We start from the raw sequence: 21,824 nt of genomic DNA, 5'->3' as shown, positions 1-21,824 counted from the left end.
AATCTACACATGTAATAAAATGTAATAAAATTGCACAGAACTATTCACACACACAAATGAGTGCCAGTAAAACTGGAGAAATCTGTGAATCATAACAAAGTCCATTTCCTGGTTCTGATACTATACTATGGTTACACAAGATGCTAACATTGGGGAAAACTGGGTGAAGAGTACATGGGACCTCTGTACGTTTTTTGAATTAAAATTTTAAACTAAAAAAAAAAAAGAGGAAGTAGCGTAAAATACTTTTCTGTTAAACACAATTTTGTTGCTTTGAAAAGACTACGCCTCACTTTAACCATCGCATCATGTAAGCTATTAGGTGTACTGTAGTGCTCACATCAGGCATGTGTATCACTTCTCGTATTTCATATAAACACACCTTCGATGTAGTCAGTGTAAACAGATTCATTCCACTCGAATGACTTTGTTTTCCTACGCACCAATGTAACATTGTAATGCATTTATTTGAATATTTTGCACATACAGCACAGGTTACAGTGATACCTATAATAAACTGAAAACGGTAGTAAAATTGAAATGCTTATTATTTTCACTATGATATATTTTTCTAGCTTAAGAAAATGACTATAAACAAACTTTTAAATTTAAAACTAAGGTACACTATTGATGCAGAATCAAGTGAAGGTGCAGAAGCTAGAAGAACTGGTAGAACAGTAAAGGAAAATACAGACTGGAAGAAAATATGCCACAAATTTTACAATAAATGGCAGCTGCAGCTTGCTACAACAGAGCAACCCAAAAGTTTTCTTGCTGTGCAAAAAAATTTTTAAGATGATAAAGCAGACAATATTAAGAGAAATTTCAACAAATGCATTAAGAATTTGTCAAGTTTCCTCTCCAAGGAGAATTGACAAAATTAGTCACCTGAAATCACAATTAAATGTCCAGCCAAAAATGTGATTTTAAGGGGATCTGAGCTTGTACATTTAGCTAGCGATAAAATGGCTTGGTAAAATCATTCCATACATTTTCTCCCTGTGTAAATTTTGGTAGCAAATTTATGCTGGTTTTTAAAAAATTACTTAGGGCACTTATCCATCTTTTTCTATTGACCAAAAGAGCTTGATTATCAAAGGGATTATCTGTAATTTGAAGAGTACCTAGAACGTAGCCACAAACCTTATGTGCCTGATGGTGGCCTTTTTAGTGGAAAATCTTTAACAACCTTTCAAATTTCTTCTACAACTACTTGTATGTTCAGAGTCTCTATTTCTTGGTAAATTTTAGTAATGTATACTTTCTAGAAAATCATTCATGGCAAAAGCAAAATATGCTTGCTGTGACAAAGCCAACACCACTGAAGTTTACAAAGAAAAAGCCTAATTTTCCCTCTCCATACCCACAAGCTTCTCTCTCTCTCTCTGTGTCCCAAGTAACCAGAGTTAAGAGTTTGGTTTGTATTCTTCCTCCCTTACATTAATAATACACACAGGCACACACGCAGGCAGACACATGATATAGACTAAACTGTGTCCCCCACAATTCATACGTTGAAGTCCTAGTCCCCAGTGTGACTGCACTCGGAGACAGGGCTCGCCTTTAAATAGGTCACAACGGTGGAGCCCTAATCCACTACGACTAGTGTCCTTTTAAGAAAAGGAGAGACACCAGGGATGAGCATGCAGAGAGGAAAGGCCATGTGAGGACAGTAAGAAGGCTGTCTGCAAGGCAAGGAGACAGGGCTCAGGAGAAACCAAATCTACTAACACCCTGATCTTGGACTTCCAGCCTCCAAAACTGTGAGAGAATAAATTTCTATTGTTTAAGCCACACAGCCTGTGGAATTTTGTTATGGAAGCCCTAGCAAACTAATATCACATTCACATAAGGGGCTACTTCCTTTTTTATAAAACGGGTTCATGCCATAGATTTTACACGTAACTTTTTTATCCCTTAAAAATAGATTGTGGCCATCTCTGAGGTTACTATATCTAGCTCCACTTCGTTTCTTTTCAATAGCTGCACCATTCTTCAAATGATGCACATTCCAGTATGCAAGTATATACAGTACTCATACATGCAAACATATACACTGTTGATATCACATAGTAAGGAATTAAAAAGTGGGATACCTGGATCAAAGCGATGTATATTTTAGCATAACTATAGAGCTGCAGATTACTGTCTAAAAAACTCACAAAAGCGATGAAGGAGACTACCTTTCCATTTTCTTACCGAAAGTGTCTTACACAGATCTTTGAATTCTGTCAACCCTAGGGGTGGAAAGTTCTACTTTGATGGTGTGATTTCCATTCCACTATTAGGGAGATTAAGCAATACATATTTTTACGTTTATTAACAACTTGCACCTTTTCTTCCAAAAACTGCCTATTCATATTTTTTACCCTTTTTCTGTTATTATGTTCTCTTTTTCTTTGGAAAAAAAATCTTTGTATCAGCTCCTTGTCTGCCAATGTACTGCAAATATTTTCTCCCAGTATAATATTATCTTTTGACTTTGTTTATGGCATTGTTTACCATACGGAATTTAACATTTATATGTAGTCAAATTTATCAATCATTTCCTTTAAGCATTCTGAGCTTCCTGAGAATATTCAAGTCTTCTTGTAAATTTTCTTCTAACATTTTTATTGTTTTACCTTTTGCATATAGGGATTTAATTTATCTGGACTGTATCTCTGTATGCAGTACGAAGCAGGAATCTAACTTTGTCTTATTCCATTTAGCCAATTTTGCTAGCACCATTATTTAATAAACTATCTGTCCCACTAAACTGAAATGTGACTTTGATCAAATGGTAAATTCTCATTTATTCTTGGCTCTACTTCTGGACGCTGTTTCATTCCACTGATCTTCTTATGTCAAGAACATAGTTTTAATTATAAAGTTCTCCAACTAGTGTTTTGTAAATCTTTATTAGCAAGTCTCATAAATATATTTTTTGATGTAAGCTCTAGAGTAATTAATTTGTCAAGTTGGAAAAATATATAACAAGAATCTGATTGGGAATGTATTAAATTTATACATTACTTTGGAATGAGTTGACAATTTTTTGAGACTGTCTTCTAATCCACGATAGCCTCCCCTTACTTTATGCCCTCGATAAGTTTTATGCTTTCCTTTACATGTATTCTTCCCATTCTTATTAAATTTATCTTTTAAGAATTTCATAGATTTTGTTGCCATTATAAATAAGATATCTTTATATTTTAATTTATAATGACTGTTACTAGTTTGGAGAGAAACTGATTTCTATAGATTTATACTGTACCTAGACAACTTAGTAAATGTCTTACTAATTATGAAAGTTTTAGTAGTCTTTTTTTTTTTAGGTATACAATTACATCATTTACAAGTAAAGATAAATTCTTCTCCTTATTTTAATATTCATACTTATTTTCTCTTCTTTGCATCAGCCATAACCCCTAAAACAATGTTAACAAATATTAATAATAATGTGCATTCCTGACTTAAAACTGATTTTAATGGAAATAAAGTTTTTAATCCTTTAATAGATGCTTGTTGCTGGCCTTTTAGAAGCAATTAGCTTCAAAATTAATTACTTTAAAAAAATCAATAAAGTATAACATAATTATGCAAAGTGGTCTATTATACAGCTCTATAATTTACTTCATCATTTCCCTATTCTTCAAGATTTTATGACTTTCCAGTATTTCAATATTATAAGTAACATTGTGATGAACATCCTTATACATAAATGGTTTTATATATTTAAGATTATTTCTTCAAGGCAGACTCCTAGAAGTTGAAACCTTGGTTTAAAGGATATAAACATTTTAAGGCTTTTTATATATTTTGCCAAATTATTTCCAAAAGAAATTTTTTTCTCCTCCTTTAAAAGCTCCTTTGCTGTTGGTCCAATGATGCTTAGTAATACAGAAAACTTGGGAGAAAAAAATACATATTTAAAAGATGAAAAGAGCATAAAACCAAAGACAAACATAAGACGAAAGGCAAAAATCTTTATGAAGTTTCAGAATAACTAAAATCCAAAGAAAGTAGAGGATTCCAAAAAGAACTAAGGCCACAAAATATGATTCTCAGGTTTTATTTAGGGCAAGAAGATGAAGGAAGGGAATACTGACTGAAAGATATTACAGCGATTAGAAGAGCACCTAGCAACAGTGAGTTGTCTTCTGCTCTGAATATCCCAGGTACTAAGGAAACTTACAAATAAAACACTAGGTTGAATACTTAAATGGACCAACGTCAAACTGGAAAGAGGTTTCTACTGGAATTCCCCAGAGCACCCTCTGATCTAGCCCTATCCTAGGTAATAGTACCATCACTGACTCAGATTAAACAGTAAGAAAACATGATTATCAATTATGCATTCGATATGAAGTAGAAAGGATAGTAAACACACTGTAAAATTTTATCAAGTAAAATTTAACAAAGATTCATGTTAATGCCAAAAAATCAAGTACAAGATGGGAAAGCAGCAGTTTGCACTGAGTATGACATAGGATTTTCACTGACATCAAGCTCAATAAGTTAACTGTGTAATAATAGCCTTTGGCTAGACTAACAGAAGGATGACACTGAGAATGAGGGTGTGAACACTCCCTTACTATTCTGAATTGGTTCGGACTATACTTAGAATACTTTGTTCTGTTTTGAACACCATACTTTAATAAAAGGACTATGGAAGAAATGGAATATATTCACAGAAGATCAGTGAAGATAAGAGGAACTTAAAAAACTATTGCATTAAAAAAATAAAACCAAAGATTTTTATATTGGTGATAAGATGTAGGCCACATAATAACAGTTACTATAAAGAATTTGAAAGTCCATCATGTGTAATAAGAATTAGCCTTCTATATAGCTCCACACACTAGAAACAGCATCAGTAAAGCACATATTACAGGGCATATATTTTGAACATATTTTTTAAACAACTACCCTAAAGATTTAATTTCCAAAATGGTCATTTTGGCAATAGCATTTAAGAAAGAAGATACAATTTTTTTAAAAAACCAACAAACAAAAACTTCCTAGTACTCAGAGTTGTCCAGAGGTAGGATGGAATGCTTCAAGGGGAAGTGAGTTCCCTCTCACTAAAGGTGCTCAGGTTTGTTATATGACCAACTGATGGGAGTGTTACAGAGGAGAGTCAAGCATCAGAGATATCTGTATTGAGTCACCTTTCTAGTTCCTTCCAATCCTTGGATATTTTGCTTACAACTTTTTTTTATATCTAATAAAAATAAGGGTGTATTATCTCCCTAAGTAAAGGAATAAGAAGAAAACTACCTTGGATTTTTGTAATTTATGCAAGTCTTAAAATTTTTTATTCTCTGCTGTCAAAACTAGAAAGAATTCCTTGCTCTACATATAAATTATTTATATATAAATAAAGAATGTCTGTATGTGTATAACTGAGTCCCTTTGCTGTACAGCAGAAATTGGTAAAACATTATAAATCAACTGTACTTCGATTAAAAAAATAAATTATTTATATATAAATAAATTATGTGACTGCCAGGAAGGCATACAAACAATAGCAGCATTTCTTTTTTAATTTCTCCACAGCAAGAATGCTTAATTTGACTATTCAATAAGACAACTGAGAAAAGCAAAAAGAAGGTAAGTCAAATAGACTAAAAACAACAGTATTATAACAAAACACCAGAAGAAATTTTACTTTTAATAGTGTGACAGCCAAAAAATGATTCAAGCAACACAGAAAGTATTTCAAGGGTGAATATATAAAGATCTAACCAGTAGGCTGAGACGGAATGAAATTCATTGCCTATGTTAAACCTATTTTGTTTATATCAACTAGGTTGATGGGGATTTTTCCCATCAAAAGATGTAAAACAGCACTTGGTTCATTTCTGCTTCTCCTGTAACTAAAGCAAGAGTCCCAAAATGTGATGTTCCTAGAAGTCCCATGAGGGAAATGCATCCCAAAATTCAACTAAATATTACAAACACAGACTCTAGGGCACCACTAAAGACCCTACTTGTCAACACAGGGCAGAGAAGGAATGCAAAATAGAGCAAGAAATAAAAAGGTAACTACTTTGTTCCCATGACATAATTTACTCACGTCTGATCCGCCATTCACTCAGATTGCTGACATTTTTATCCACTTTAAAATAATATTTACTTGCAAAAACCATATCGACTTCTCTAAAATATAAAAGCACTGCCTTGGGGATACATACCTAGAAGTTGTTTCTGGACCACTTCCAGTACCAGTCTGATCTTGGCAAAAACTTCAGATGGCGATGGATGTTCCAAGTCAGTCATCACAGATTCAAAACGAATGATAATGATGTTAGGTTGGCTTTCTATCACAGCAAAAAGGGATGGGCAAGATGCCAGAGGCCTAAGAATATACTTCAGCAGCATCTGACCTGAAAGTTTTATGAACACTCATAAAAAATAAATCACTAGAAGACACTTCAAAAAAAAAAGATCTTCAAGCCTGACAACAATACATATTCCATGACATTACACAACACCCATTACGCACTGCAGGTTTTCCCACTGAAGTTTCCCAGATTGTCTACAGATTTTTATTTAAATTATTCAAAAAATAAAATAAAATAAATACCAGCAGCTACTTTTAAAAAAAAATAGAAGAAAAGAAAAAAGCAAAGGATCTAATAAGCCCTTAATGAAAAGTGTAATATTTAAACAATTCCACTTGATAAATCATGAGGCCAAACGCTATGATCCATCATCAATATTATTGAGAGAATACTGATAATTTTTCTGTCATTCCTTTAACAATGAACCTTCTGAAATTTCATGTAAATGAAACAAAGTATTATGCCTTACCAAATGACTTAAGCTTGGTACGTAGCTCCCCAAGAAGAGAAAATGCCAAGAGGACAGAACTGACGGGTGGCACGGAGGTCTTCTCTTCTTTCTGAGACTGTTCAGTGCATAAATGAAGTTCTGTTTGTAGGCAAGATTCCAAGTTGCTGATATCTAAGAAAAAGGGAAAAAATATCAGCTGTCTCAGCAATACAAGATGTTCCCATTTCTATTCCTGAGAGTCCACCGTCTACTAAGAGTCCTAAATATGTGGTTTTACTACAATACACTTCTAATGCAATCAAATATTAATTACTACATACATGACCTTGGCATCACTTTAAAACAGGAAATTACTTCCTTTGGTATGTTCAAAGAATCAAACTGAGTGCCAAAGTAAGACAATGTGCATACAGTAACTGCTTACTAAATATGTGTTGAGAATGGATAAACAACAAGGTCCTACTGTATAGCATAGGGAACTCTATTTAATATCCTGTGATAAACCATAATGGAACAGAATATTAAAAAGTATGCATTTATATTTATAACTGAATCACTTTGCTGTACAGCAGAAATTAACACAACATTGTAAATCAACCATACTTCAATTTAAAACAAGAATGTGTTGAATGACAGAATAAAGGCAAAGAATAAAAAGTGAGATCCTAGTTTCAATTAAGGCCTCCTATTCTATGTTCCCTCTTATGAAGTAAAAAGAACAGCCTGCCAAACAAGTTTAACAGGGTGTGTTACAACAAAGAATTAACACACCTGCCACCTTCTCTTAATTTTACAGTCTGCTTGGAAATAGAATCTAAAATTTTCTAGATGACTTCCTTGAAAATACCTAATACATACAGGGTGGGGCATGTGTGTGTGAGTGTGTGTGTGTGTGTGTGTGTTTGCGTGCGTGCGTCCGTGCGTGTGTGTACACACATACATATACAATGTATTTGAAGGCCATAGTGGATATGGGAAAGGGAGCAGGGGGAGACTGTGAGGTTTCCCCTGAAACAGACTAAATTTCATTTAAATTTCAGACTAAATTTCATTAAATTTAAATGCTGGAAAATATACCAGGTTTAATGACATATCCTTCCCATATACCCTTCAGAGGTTTTACTTTGTGTAAACAAGATATCAAAGAGGGCTCATACCCAGAGGCGGGCAGAGGGGCTGAGAGCCAAGTAGTATAAATAAAAGCCAGGGCCAGAGTGATCCTATTTCTTCATCTTGCAAAGCATCCCCCATCTCATGATTTTGTCACCATTTTTCTCAAAGGACTGAAAAAAACTGGGCCAAACTCCTATCCCTTTCCTTAGCAAGAGAGAACGAATGGTTGAACAGCTTCTTTAAGCTTTCTAGAAAAGATAAACTGTTGGGATTAGAGCTTTGGGAATGGGCACAGCCTACGATGCAGTGGAAACTGTGTGGTCTTAAAGTGCTACCACCTCCTCTACCACAGCCTCACCACCTGGACCCCTCCCAATCATCTTCTCTCTTCTCTGCTTCTTCCCAGTGAAAGGCACAGAAAGAGAAATGCATGGGAAGTAACAAGCATTTTGGTCCTAACAAGTATTCTGCTTAACATGAGAACTCAATATAGAATTGGGAGATTAAGAAATGAAACCTTCCTCTCTCCCAACATAAAATATTTGGAATATATTCAGAGGCCAAACTGGTTCAGGCAGATTAAGCAAAGCAGTCCACCTGAGGTCAGCAGCACCTTTTGATGGTGGGAACTTCCAGACAATCAGCTTCTGCCACTCTTCTCCAAGGTGATAAAGTATGTTCTGTTTCTGTATTGTAAGCTCCATGCTGAGAGATTTCAGTATTTTTAAATCAAAGCATTTTCTGGATTTTAATAACTTCAAGCATATCTGTGCCTGGTAGTGAAATGGAATCATTGTTAACATTTCATCTGGACTCTAGGCAATTAGAATATATTTTGTATAATGATAAGGAATACATGCAACACAAAATTTACTTAAAACAAGAATAGTACTGGACTTCTCTGGTGGCACAGTGGTTAGGAAGCTGCCTGCCAATGCAGGGTACACGGGTTCGAGCCCTGGTCCGGGAAGATGCCACATGCCGCGGAGCAACTAAGCCCGTGCGCTACAACCACTGAGCCTGTGCTCTGGAGCCCGCGTGCCACAACTACTGAAACCCGCGCACCTAGAGCCTGTGCTCCACGGCGAGAGAAGCCACCGCAATGAAAAGTAGCCCCCGCTCACCGCAACGAGAGAAAGCCCGTGCGCAGCAACAAAGATCCAATACAGCCCATAAATAAATTAATTAATTTTTTAAAAAAAGAACGGTACTAATTGCTTATGCTTTAGAGAAAGTGTTTAATACCTCTTCTAGACGCTGAGCAGCAGGAACATACTTCTTCTCTGCCAATGCACAATTATATTCCTCAATAGCAGTAGAAAACTGAAACGATAAGTATAGTTATTAGGTATTTTATTTTACACAGCCTACTATTTCAAGTCTGTCTGCTTGTTTATTTTTAAACTATGAAAAAATACCACATAGGGGATACCCATTGAATGATAAGACAATTGGAAAAAAAAATAACTTTCTCACCACCAAAACACTAAAGTTTGATTTGAGTATACTGACCTCGTGTAGCTGTCTAAGTAAAATTAGGACTACTGAGTCTCTTTCCAACTGTTGCTTCAAGTCTGTAAATTCAGCAGTTGATACGTGAAGATCCCGGCGGACCTAAGTCACACACCAAAGACAAGTACTTTTAAGCTATACTATACTTAAGAAATGAAACTTTTACTGTAATCAATAAGCTTTGTTAGGTGAATATAATTCATGATGAAATTTAAATGCTGGTTAAGACTGGAATAAAAATCACAGAATGTAGTAGGAAGAGACTTTAAGTGGTCCACTCAGCCCAAACCCTTATCCTATGCAGGAATACCCGTTCCCATCAACATAATATCCTCGTGTCACCATGTATTCTTAGTTTAAGCAGTTATCTTTCATCAAAGAACTCATTCACCTGGATTACTGGTATCCCCACTGCCAAGTGATAATTCATTCTTCAGCTGAATAGTTCTAACTAATAGAAAGATTTATCTACGTTGAGTGAGAATCTGCCTCCCATTCTGCCCCACCTTTTCAGGGACTTTGCACTATCAATTATCTCCTCTTTTCTCTGTCTTTTACTTCTCCCTAAGTCATTCTCCATTCCAATTATGTGAATACCTATTAGAGCATGGCTCCTCCCATCAGATTTAAATATGATTTAAAATCTCCCCCAACTCTATGAAAAAATATCCTCTACCTTAGCAACCACCCTATTTCTCAGTAGCTACCTGATTTCTCTCCTCCCTCTCACATACAAGCTTCTTGCAAGAGTGATCCATACTCACTGTCTTTACTTTCTCACCTCTCATTCACTCTATAACTCACGTGATCTGGTTTCTACCCCTGCCACTCCACCAAAGCTGTTCCAAAGCAGTTGGTGCCAAAATACCAATCAAATCCTTGCTGCTAAACCAAAGCATATGTCACCAGTATTACCATGCATCAGTACACTGCTACTTTCCTTCCCTTAGTTCTATGACACCAATATCTACTCATTTTCCTCCTAGTTCTTTGGCCATTCCTTTTCATCTTCTTTTGGGAGCGAAATTTCCCCTCTGATCACTTCACACACGCTGATATTCCTTTCTCCCTGGCCCTCTCATTACTCTGAACCAACGGTTCTCAAAAAATAAACGTTTTTTTTTTTTTACCCCACCCTGATCCAGGGACGTTTGGCAATGTCTAGAGACATCTGGCGTGCCACGATCGAGGGCGCTCTACTGGCACCTAGTGAGTAGAGGCCAGGCTTACTACTGAACACCTTCCAGTGTACCGGATAGGCCCCCACAGCAAAGAACGTCCAGCCCCAAATACCAGCTGTGCCTGTACTGAAAATCCCTGCTCTCCATGCTCTCTCTGGGCAATCTCATCCATTCCCATAGCTTCAACTTCTAGGTGCAGCTACCCCATGTCCATTTTCCTAACATCCAAATATGTATATGGATGGTGTGACATGCAAACTATCCTCTAAAATCCATTCTCCCACTCTCCCACAGTAGCAGCACAAGGCTATGCAGCTAGGCTATATGTTCTAGTGCTCTGCACAGTCAGGTGTGACCACATGTCTAAGATCCCACCAATGGAATATAAGCAGAAGTGATGTGTACCATTTCCAAGTCTTAAGGAAACAGATGTGTCTCCTCTATTCCCTCTATTTGACCTTAACCTGCAGCTATAACTGGACATGGGGACAGACCAACTTCAACCATGCAAACAATAAAATCCTAGAGCAGTGTTTCTCAAACTATAACATGCATACATACATATTGCTTGGTGAATCTTATTAAAGTGCAGATTCTGATTCAGTAGGTCTGGGATGGGGCCTGAGATCCTCCACGTCTAACAAGCCACCAGGTGTTGCCAATTCCACTGCCCTACAGACTGTTGGAAGACTATTCTTTAGGAGTCTCTCACATTTCTGCACTATCTTGCAAGTGAAGCAATTGACTGTCTTTTGTTCTGGACTATCTTTTCAAAAATGTTTGTGTAGTAAACAGCTTGAAAAATAGAGATGGCGTTTTCCTCCATAGCAAAAAGCCAGCATGCTCACTACCCATCAGAAAAGATTCAGGTTCCCGAAGCACAGAAGTTCTCTTCTATCCATACAGCCCACTGCACACTGCCCTGTAGAAACTGGGGCTTGCGGCACTATGCAAAAACGTTCATCCTCTGGCTACCGCTGTGAGTAATAAACTGTCCTTCACAGTTCTTGACACAGACTACACTACAGTAGCCAGGCCCTAGGTTGTAGAATCAGCCTGCTAGCCTAGACACTATGATTGAAAAATATGTATCTTGTTTGAGCCATTGCATTTCAAGTTCCCGCCCGGCCCCATCTTTCTTTACAACAGTCTAGCCTCCATCTTCATACAATCCAACTGTGCAGCTCCATTTGTATACCCCACAGGCACCCCATATTTAAACTCAACAAAAACCTACTCCTCCTCTAGATTCTGTTTCAGTGAATGACACATCAATGACCTAGTTCCCCAGTTATCTTTGACTCCGCAGTCTTTCACCCCCCATATCAACAAATCCCAGAGATCCTACATCTTTTGAAAGTCCCTAGGATTCATCCACTTTTCTCCACCCCCACTGCCACTGACGATGGAGCAGGTTGCATCCTGTCTTGCCTGATTACTTTAACTGCCTCCTGATGCTTTAAGTGCCTTCTCATTTCCCAGTCTGTTTTCCCTCAAGTCCTTTCTTCAAACTGCAAGCAGAATGGGATTCCTAAAACTCAAATCTGACATCACTCCCCTGCTTAAACTCCTCCATGGCTTCTACAGGGCAATCAAGATAACGTCCTTACTACTTACACGGATACACACAGTCCTGGCTTACCTTTTTAATCTCATCTCATGTCTCCTCCCACCACGCTCCCTAAACATCTGTCATATGGAATACTTGCAGCTCTCCAAAAGTGACACCTCTCCACTACCTCCATGCCTCTACCATGCTGTCCCCTATGCCTGCCTAAACATTCATCCTTCATCTTTTTCTTACTTACCTGCCACTTCAGATTTTGGTTTGGACACTACTTCCTACAGAAAGCCATCCTTAGCTACATCTGCTCTCTTTAACTGGATTATTCCAATTTTAGTGTATATCACACTATTTTATTCATCTATAACAGGCATGAGATTCACATTTTGAAATAAAACACTGTCCAGTTCACCAGCTACCACAGTATCTGGCACCTTGTAGATGCTCAATAAATGTATCAAATGACTCAATAAACACCTTTATAACGTCCACCTATTGAATCTAATTCCCCTTCTCTAGACATAAATTTGAATCTTTCTCCCATATGAAAATACTGGGCTGCAAATACTGAAAGTGTTTTTCATTGAAGCTAAACACCCTGAGTTTCGTCATTGTTCTTCAGATGCTACAGTGTTCAGGCCTGGACCCTCTCATCGAGACCAGTCACCTTTCAACCAGAACTGAATAAATTTCACCAGCCATAATCTGGCCAGCAAAACGTACAAAGAGCCCGTTACTCTCTTGTTCCAGATACTTCATTTCTAACAGCACAGTCTAAGATTGCACTGTTGACTGATTTGTCTGACAAATACACTTTGAAAATATTATTTGAACTGCGCCTGAGTTGTAGAGTAATGGATTTATTTTTATTAAAACCTCTAACCAGAATGACTGGTAAACTCACTGTTAAGTAGATTTTCTAGGTAGCTAGGTGGTTTCCCCACTTGTGATTCAAGTTTTTATAGAGAATTTTAAAAAATACATCTGTTCCCTTTCCTTCTTTGGTAACTATCACATAGAGAAGAGACTTGGTGTCTTTCCTTTAGGACCTTGAGAATACCTCAACATCCTGATTTTGGATATCAATGCACCCTGACTGATAATTTAGAAATAGAGGTACAAGACACCTACTTTATTTAAATCTCTAATATCAGCTTGATTTTTTTCAACTGCTTTTTTTTCCTAAAAGGAAACTGCAAAGGAAAAATCCTGGTGAGATAATATATGTGAAAAATATTTTTAAATTATAAAATGGATATTCCTGTTTCCAGACGGGCTTACTTCTCTGCGATGACAGCGCTCTGGCAAATGTGATGAACATTCTTAAAACCTGCCAGACTTTCTATAAGAAGTATAGCAAGCACTAGCCCCACAAAGTGACACAGTACAAGATCGGCAGGGATTCTCTGCATGTCCAGGGAAAGTGGCTTTATGACAGGAAGTAGAGTGGCTGTGATTGGCGATCTGAGCCAATTTTCTAGAAGAAGGCCGAAAGAAAAGATTCTGCTGAAGCTTTAATATGCTGAGGCCAGCTGCAGATATAAGAGAATGCTGGCCATTAAGAGAGATAAGCATTTTAAAGTAGGAGATAATAAGAGAAAAGGCCAAATTATTCACTTCTATGCTTCATCTGTTTTTGTTTTATTATGAAGACAATAAAATCCTGAGATTATTTTTTAATTTATAAAGTGCTATTAAAATGCAAGACATTATTATTATAGCTTAAAATATTTTTTTAACATAAAAAAGAAATTGTTTAAAGTATAGTTTTGGAAAATATTTGTATTTTAAAACTGGACGTTACCCTAAAATCATCTAATTCAAATTCCATTCACCAATAAGGAAAGTGAGGTCTTTAAAAGTTGTATAAAACCGAATTGTCTTAGAAATCAGGAAGTTGAACTGCCTCCCTACAAACCTACCCTATATAACAAACTATTCTTACCTCACTTTCTATCCTGGATTTCAGCAGGTCAATGTCATCAGATAGCTTATCCACTTGGGTAACCAGGTCCTGTGCACTTTGCATGCTAGGCAGGAATTCGCTGTACTTCTTGCTGATCATACTGCATACCTCGCCCTATTATATAAGATGGAAAAATTACAATGAGATGAGTAGGGAACTCTGTTAAAATACATAGCTCATCTTCTATTCGGTATCTTCCAAGTTAGGGCCTTCTTGCCAGTTACCCACACCCATTCACTTTCCCTTCAAGCCAACGGGTTTCCTCAAAAAACACATTTCTCCCACCGTTAAGAGTCCCATAACACTACTAGGGTGCAAGAAGACAATGATCACCAAATCCCAACAGTGCCCAAGAGTTGTACAAACACCGAAAACGAGAAATGAAGAGACAAAAATTCTCATTTTGAACTGTATCAGCTCAGACTATAGCCACTAATTTTAATCACACCTAACAGAAAAAAAAGTAAATGGATAAATGAAACCCATAATCTGTATACCTCAATGGATTTATGAATTTCTATTCTCTTGCTTATAAAATTGTAAGGCCTAATCTTAAAACCCTAAATTTTTTTTTAAGATTTTTTTTTTGATATGGACCATTTTTAAAGTTTTTATTGAATTTGTTACAATACTGCTTCTGTTTTATGTGTTGGTTTGTTGGTTTTTTGGCTGCGAGGCATGTGGGATCTTGGCTCCCCAACCAGGGATCGAACCTGCACCCTCTGCATTGGAAGGCGAAGTCTTAACCACTGAACCGCCAGGGAAGTCCCTTAAAACCCTAAACTGATTTGAGTTCCATTATCTCCTTTAATGCAAACTAATTTAATAAACAAACTATTGAATACTTTGCACTGAATTAGTCAATGCTTTGAAAGACACAGGAATAAATTATGCTTGCACACAAATAAATTCCTTTTAGGTAGGAAAGACAGTATGCACTCAAGTAATCAGAATACAGAATAGAGAAATGTAATATAGCAACAGAGTTAATGTCCTCCAGGAGCACAAGTGGGAAACAGAGCACCTCTGCCTGAGGGAAAATGGGGATATTTTTCATGCAGGGAACTATATTTGAGATGGAACTTGAAAAATGAGTAGAAATACTAATAGGTTAAAGATGGAGAAATGGCAACATAAGTAAAATCTGGGAACTAGGAAAAAAGTGGGCCTGTTTGGAGTATAAAAAGTAATTCTCAACTGTCTGAAGATTCAAGTCAGGGAAAATAAACTAGTGAAAGGAAAGTTAGGTCCAGAACAGGGAGGAGCCTTGAGTGCCATGTTAAAGTAGCTTAAGAGCCTGCCCTCTTTCCATCATATAAAAAGTGATGAAAAATCCTAAAGCCATATTAAGAAGAGATGCCAGTGACATGAATACTTAACATTTAGGAAATCATTTTGGTAAAATAAAACCATTTTTGTGCCGTTATGGTACAGTGCCAAAATTGCTCCCTTAAATCCAGACCTACACGGGTACACGTCTTTTTTATTTTTTTAACATCTTTATTGGAGTATAATTGCTTTACAATGGTGTGTTAGTTTCTGCTGTATAACAAAGTGAATCAGCTATACGTATACATATATCCCCATATCTCCTCCCTCTTGCACCTCTTTCCCACCCTCCCCATCCCACCCCTCTAGGTGGTCACAAAGCACCGAGCTCATCTCCCTGTGCTATGCGGCTGCTTCCCACTAGCTATCTATTTTACGTTTGGTAGTGTATATATGTCCATGCCACTCTCTCACTTCGTCCCAGCTAACCCTTCCCCCTCCCCGTGTCCTCAAGTCCATTCTCTACATCTGTGTCTATTCCTGTCCTGCCCCTAAGTTTGTGAGACCCATTTTTTTTTTTAGATTCCATATATATGTGCACATCTTTTTAAATGAAAGCAACAAAGATGTGGGCAAATACAAATGTAGGGTAAAGATAGCAGTACAAAGTGGAACTGCGTGGGGTTTGTGCCTTTTGTTTTTGTATCAATCTCAAGACAGAAAGGTCCAAAGAAGTGCTATTCACGTGTTTTATAACACTCATCGTAGTCTCAAGGGCCTGGAGGTGGAGAAGAGAGTTTAATAAAATATCGATAGGTTTTAATAAAAAAATTTCAGGGAGGGAGGAGAACGGCACAATCCTCCCAAAGCCATTATATTCATCCACAAATCGGACAGAGGAGGAAATCACACACATCGGTGTGGGCGGGGGTGGGCGAGATTGCCCTCATTTCTATCCCGCTCCTGTGCTCCCTCCCTAGAAACCTCGGGCTTCCAGTCCCACTTCCCCGGCTCTGCTGGTCTCCTCGGCCTTCGCCCTCGACCCCCCATCCCTCCCCAGCCTAACCCCACTCCCAACGCTGCCCCAGTCACCGCCTCTTCCTCTCCACTGTCCCGCCTCCTCTCCTCCGCAGTCCCCAACCCCGGTCTGGGCTTCCCTCTAAGCCCCCTCCTCGGCCCACATACCTCCCAGCCCTCCCACTCCTCATTCCTCCCACTCGGCTCCCAAGCCTGACCGCTGGCATCCACTCTGGCTGCCATGGCTCTACTCCTCCCTCCGTCCCTTTATACCCAGCCGCCAGCTGCCCCGGCTTCACCTTGATCTCCTCCACCCGCTGGGTCAGGCGGCTGATCCGAGTGCACAGATCCTCCTTCTCCAGCCTCCCCGAGTGTGCCAGGACTTCCGTCACGAACGAGGCCATCGCTACCACAAGAACCAACCCGGACAGGGTCACTCTCCTGTAGCCAGCGCAGCAGGTCCAGTCCCGCCGGAGGCCTTGGCGCGCGGCCTGCCGGGAAACGGAGTCTCGCGGGGCCCAGACCTCCGCACGAAAAGCGAGGCCCGTACTACAACTCCCAGTAGGCACCGCGGCTATCCTAGCGTGGACTTTTCACGGTGTCCTGTAGTTGGCAAACTGTGCGCAGACGCGTTTTCTCCTTGCTCATTTTCAAATAGCTTGTCTTTTCCCGCCGGGTTTTCACTAGAAGAAAAATGTTTTTATTTAATAACCAGTCACAACTGAACTTTTCTCAGCTTCAAAACGCTTACCTGTGAAATTTATCTATCCTGAAGACCCAACGAGCCCATCTTGATCTTTTTTCGTTAAATATTCATTCTCATGGGCCTCAGTGGCCCTCAGAGTTTATATGAATGGTGCCCTCTGCAGTTGTGCAAGGAAGTGGAATCACCTCATTATAAATAAAAGTATGCTCATAATTGCACTCCTTTTATATTACATAGTATATATATACATATATAACATCTATGAAATATATTATAAGTTTATATTATTTATATTACCTAGGTATAAATAACATTAGTACTGTATGGACTGGAACATGATACTTAGCACTTTCTATCAGAGATTACAAATCAATTTTATCAAAACTTTAAAAAAATTCTTTCATTATTTAAATGTGTTACATACACACTATAAGATACATGTATGTATACATATATGCATATAAATGCATTACATACTAAAAGATTTTCACAATATACTATGTACAGTATTAAAAAATAAATAGATATAGATACATACATAGAGGTAAAGGTAAAGGAAGTACACCAATTTAACTCTCCTAGTGGTGAATTTATGGTATTTATTCTCTTCTTTTCCCTGTTTTTTTCTATTTTTCTACAATAAACATGTACTGCCTTGATTAAAATGCTTTTTTAAATTTTTTTAAAGGTACCTTGTGAGGGTGGACCCCCAAGTAGATGCTGACACTAAGGTCCTTGTCAATTTTAAGTGCCTGTGGAACAATCTGCTTATCCTAGTGATGCAGGGGCAGCTTCCTGTGACGTGAGCAAAGGGGGTTGAGACGGGAAGCCATAACATCTTGGGAATCGCCTCTCCCTAGAAAACCAACCAAACTTCTGTTTGGTAGACCTGTCAGCCTCTCTTTGAATTCTAAATGCTACTAATAATAAATGCCCAGTGAGAAAGAAGGACCTGCAGATGAAATTCCTGAAAATTTGTATCACATATTTATTGAGCAACTACTACGTGACGGACACTGTGCTAGACTGGAAATCCAAAATATGTGAATAAATAATCTCAGGAAAATATGATCATTACTATCTTCGAGGTAGATGAGGGATTGATCCAGATGTGATAGGGCCTAAATTTTATACAGTTGCCAGGAGGGGGAGGACTCTTTATGAAAAGAATATAAAATAACAAATACAAAATTAAGTGCAGGCCTTGGAAGGGGTCTGTGCAAGTAACAGGCCTGGAAGCTTAATCCACCTCTAAGGAGGTACAACGGGCAGAGGAAATATTGGGGGAAGAGCACCCAGTCTCTGATTGAATCAGGGAGGTTCCACAGTAATAAGGAATCTTAACTAAGAATGGAAGGAGGTGTCAGGCTGAGGTTCTGGAATCTTCCTCCAGGAAACTAAGCCATGAATACCCACAAACACAACTGCAGAAGCTCTACCTCTCCCTGAGCACTGGATAAGCTAAGGACTATCCCTCAAGTTTCCAGGAAGAGACAGGGGAGAGCCAGACTTAGGAAGGAGAAAAAAGAGCATAGGGAATGGAGTAGGATTGCTACACACAGACAGACAATGCAAGCAGGCATGAATGAACACTTGAGTAAATAAAAAGAAAATAACAGCTCTTGGATTCGAAGAATTAATATTGTTAAAATGGCCATACTACCCAAAGCAATCTACAGATTTAATGAGATCCCAATCCAATAACCCACGAAATTTTTCACAGAACTAGAACAAATAATGCTAAAGTTTATGTGGAACCAAAAAAGGCCCAGAATTGCCAAAGCAATCCTGAGGAAAAAGAATAAAGCTGGAGGCATAACCCTCCTGGACTTCAGACAATACTACAAAGCTACAGTAGTCAAAACAGCATGGTATTGGCACAAAAAGAGACATATGGATCAATGGAACAGAATAGAGAGCCCAGAAATAAACCCACTCACCTACGGTCAACTAATCTTTGACAAAGACGGCAGGCATATACAATGGAGAAAAAAAGTCTCTTCAGCAAGTGGTGTTGGGAAAGCTGGACAGCCACATGTAAATCAATACAGTTAGAACACTCCCTCATACCATACAAAAAATAAACTCAAAATGGCTTACAGACTTAAATATGAGACATGATGCCATAAAACTCACAGAAGAGAACATAGGCAAAACATTCTCTGACATAAATCATAGCAATATTTCCTTAGGTCAGTCTCCCAAGGCAGTAGAAATAAAAGCAAAAAGAAACAAATGGGACCTAATCAAACTTACAAGTTTTTGCACAGCAAAGTAAACCGTAAACAAAATGAAAAGACAACCTACAGACTCAGAGAAAATATTTGCAAACAATGCAACCAACAAGGGCTTAATTTCCAAAGTACACAAACAGCTCATACAACTCAATAACAAACAAACAAACAAAAACCCAATCAAAAAATGGGCAGAAGACCTAAATAGACATTTCTCCAAAGAAGACATACAGATGACCAAAAAGCACATCAAAAGATGCTCAGCAACACTAATTATTAGAGAAATGCAAATCAAAACTACAATGAGGTGTCACCTCACACTGGTCAGAATGACCATCATCAAAACGTCTACAAATAACAAATGCTGGAGAGGGTGTGGAGAAAAGGGAACCCTCCTTTACATTGGTGGGAAAGTAAATTGGTGAAGCCACTATGGAGAACAGTATGGAGGTTCCTTAAAAAACTAAAACTAGAGTTAGCATATGATCCAGCAATCCCACTCCTAGGCATATATCTGGAGAAAACACTAATATACGAAAAGATACATGCACTCCAATGTTCGCAGCAGCACTATTTACAATAGCCAAGACATAGAAGCAACCTAAATGCCCATTGACAGATGAATGGATAAAGAAGATGTGAGATATATATATATACACACACACAGTGGGATAAAAAGCCATAAAAAAGGAATGAAATAATGTCTTTTGCAGCAACATGGAGGGACCTAGAGATTATCATACTGAGTGAAGTAAGTCAGACAGAGAAAGACAAATATCATATGATATCAATTATATGTGGAATCTAAAAAAATGTTACAAATGAACTTATTTACAAGACAGAAACAAACTCACAGACATAGAAAACAAACTTATGGTTACCAAAGGGGAAAGCCATGGAGGGAAAAATTAGGAGTTTGGGTTTAGCAGATACAAAATGTGTATAAAACAGATAAACAACAAGGACCTACTGTATAGCACAGGGAACTATATTCACTATCTTATAATAAACTATAATGGAAAAGAATTAATATATATATTTATATAGAGAAATATAGGTAGAGAGACAGGTAGATATAAACCTGAATCACTTTGCCGTACACCAGAAACTAACACAACATTGTAAATCAAGTACACTTCAATAAAAAATAAATTAAAATTTTTAAAAAGAAATTAACAAATGAATGGGTTCTGTTTTCCCTCACTAATCTGACCTCCTTCATATTTCACGCTTATCGTGGTTTGAATCTCTCCTGACTCACACATTTTCATAAATCAACAAGAAAGGGCTCTGAAGAAAAGCCAAAGAAATAAGGAACAATGTCTGAAAGGATTCCTCCTGACCAGTCATGTCTCACACACATGTGGCATGCCTGGATTCAGGAAGTTAAGTAACAAACACAAATCTGGATGGATATAGTACAAGCAGACACTTTCCAGAGATGCATAATATTTTGCTATCGTTTTGATTAGAACATGTGCTTGTTATAAAAGCAGCAGAAGGAGCCTACAATTCATATCCTTTTTTTTTTTTTTTTTTTTTTTAGCGGTACGCGGGCCTCTCACTGTTGTGGTCTCTCCCGTTGCGGAGCACAGGTTCCGGACGCACAGGCTCAGTGGCCATGGCTCACGGACCCAGCCGCTCGGTGGCATGTAGGATCCTCCCGGACCGGGGCACGAACCCGTGTCCTCTGCATCGGCAGGCGGATTCTCAACCACTGCGCCACCATGGAAGCCCGAGCCTACAATTTAAAAGAGCATCCCATTTGCTTCAAGATAGGATTAAGGGAGGGAGGGGGAGTGGTGGATGCAGGCATGGGTGAAAACATTGGTATGAGTGGATAATTTCTGAAGCTGGGTGATAGTACATCAGATTTCTTTATACCATTTGCTCTACTTTCGTATGTGTTTGAAATTTTCTATAATCAACAGGAAAGAATAAAAGTCATTCCAGAAGTTTCTGCTCACCTCCCTCCACCCCTACAAGCCTGCTTAGGTGTTGAGACGTCATTCGGGTAAAGTCAAGATACTGCTTTTTCAGACGCTTCCTCCTTGCTGACTATCCCATGCCCCTTTTTCACATCGTAGTGTACCACAGGGCAATCAGTAGGTTTAAATATGTACAGGAGAATACATTGGTCAACATCTATGTCTTCAATATAATAAATCCCAATTTTCTTCCGTATTTTGCCATAAAGAGGAGCCCACGCCTGCATGCTGTGTCACCAATGGGCACGCGCAGCGCAGGAGGCATCTCTGTTGCGGCGCTGGAGACAAGAATAGGAAATGTCACAGTCCGAGCCGCCTGGCTCAGGAGTTGGATCTGTTGCTTGCCAGCTGGGGCACCCTGGCAAGTTACCTAACACGTATCTCACAGTGGTGGTGTAAAAATTAAATAAGGATAAAGAATCTAGCCAATTTGCATTCTCACCAACAGTGCAAGAGGGTTCCCTTTTCTCCACACCCTCTCCAGCATTTATTGT

At 38.3% G+C, this 21,824-nt stretch overlaps 1 protein-coding gene and 1 pseudogene across 1 annotated transcript in view; one reads left to right on the top strand and one right to left on the bottom strand.

Annotated features, from left to right (window-relative positions):
* Positions 1 to 16,900, bottom strand: part of ZW10 (zw10 kinetochore protein) — a 33,324-nt gene extending 16,424 nt beyond the window's left edge. The window contains exons 1-7 of the mRNA XM_007117226.4: positions 16,702 to 16,900; positions 14,096 to 14,230; positions 9,406 to 9,507; positions 9,139 to 9,216; positions 8,507 to 8,666; positions 6,799 to 6,951; positions 6,180 to 6,371 (exon numbers count right to left, since the gene is read on the bottom strand). Of these exons, the coding sequence (XP_007117288.2) occupies positions 6,180 to 6,371; positions 6,799 to 6,951; positions 8,507 to 8,666; positions 9,139 to 9,216; positions 9,406 to 9,507; positions 14,096 to 14,230; positions 16,702 to 16,806 (925 nt within the window). The 5' untranslated portion in view covers positions 16,807 to 16,900. The remainder of the gene's footprint in view (positions 1 to 6,179; positions 6,372 to 6,798; positions 6,952 to 8,506; positions 8,667 to 9,138; positions 9,217 to 9,405; positions 9,508 to 14,095; positions 14,231 to 16,701) is intronic.
* Positions 11,396 to 13,800, top strand: LOC102974333 (60S ribosomal protein L36a-like; annotated as a pseudogene).
* Positions 16,901 to 21,824: the final 4,924 nt, after the last annotated feature.

The sequence above is a fragment of the Physeter macrocephalus genome, chromosome 16 (assembly GCF_002837175.3).
Source record: "Physeter macrocephalus isolate SW-GA chromosome 16, ASM283717v5, whole genome shotgun sequence".
Classification (NCBI taxonomy): Eukaryota; Metazoa; Chordata; class Mammalia; order Artiodactyla; family Physeteridae; genus Physeter; species Physeter macrocephalus.
This window is presented reverse-complemented; position numbering and strand designations above follow the sequence as displayed.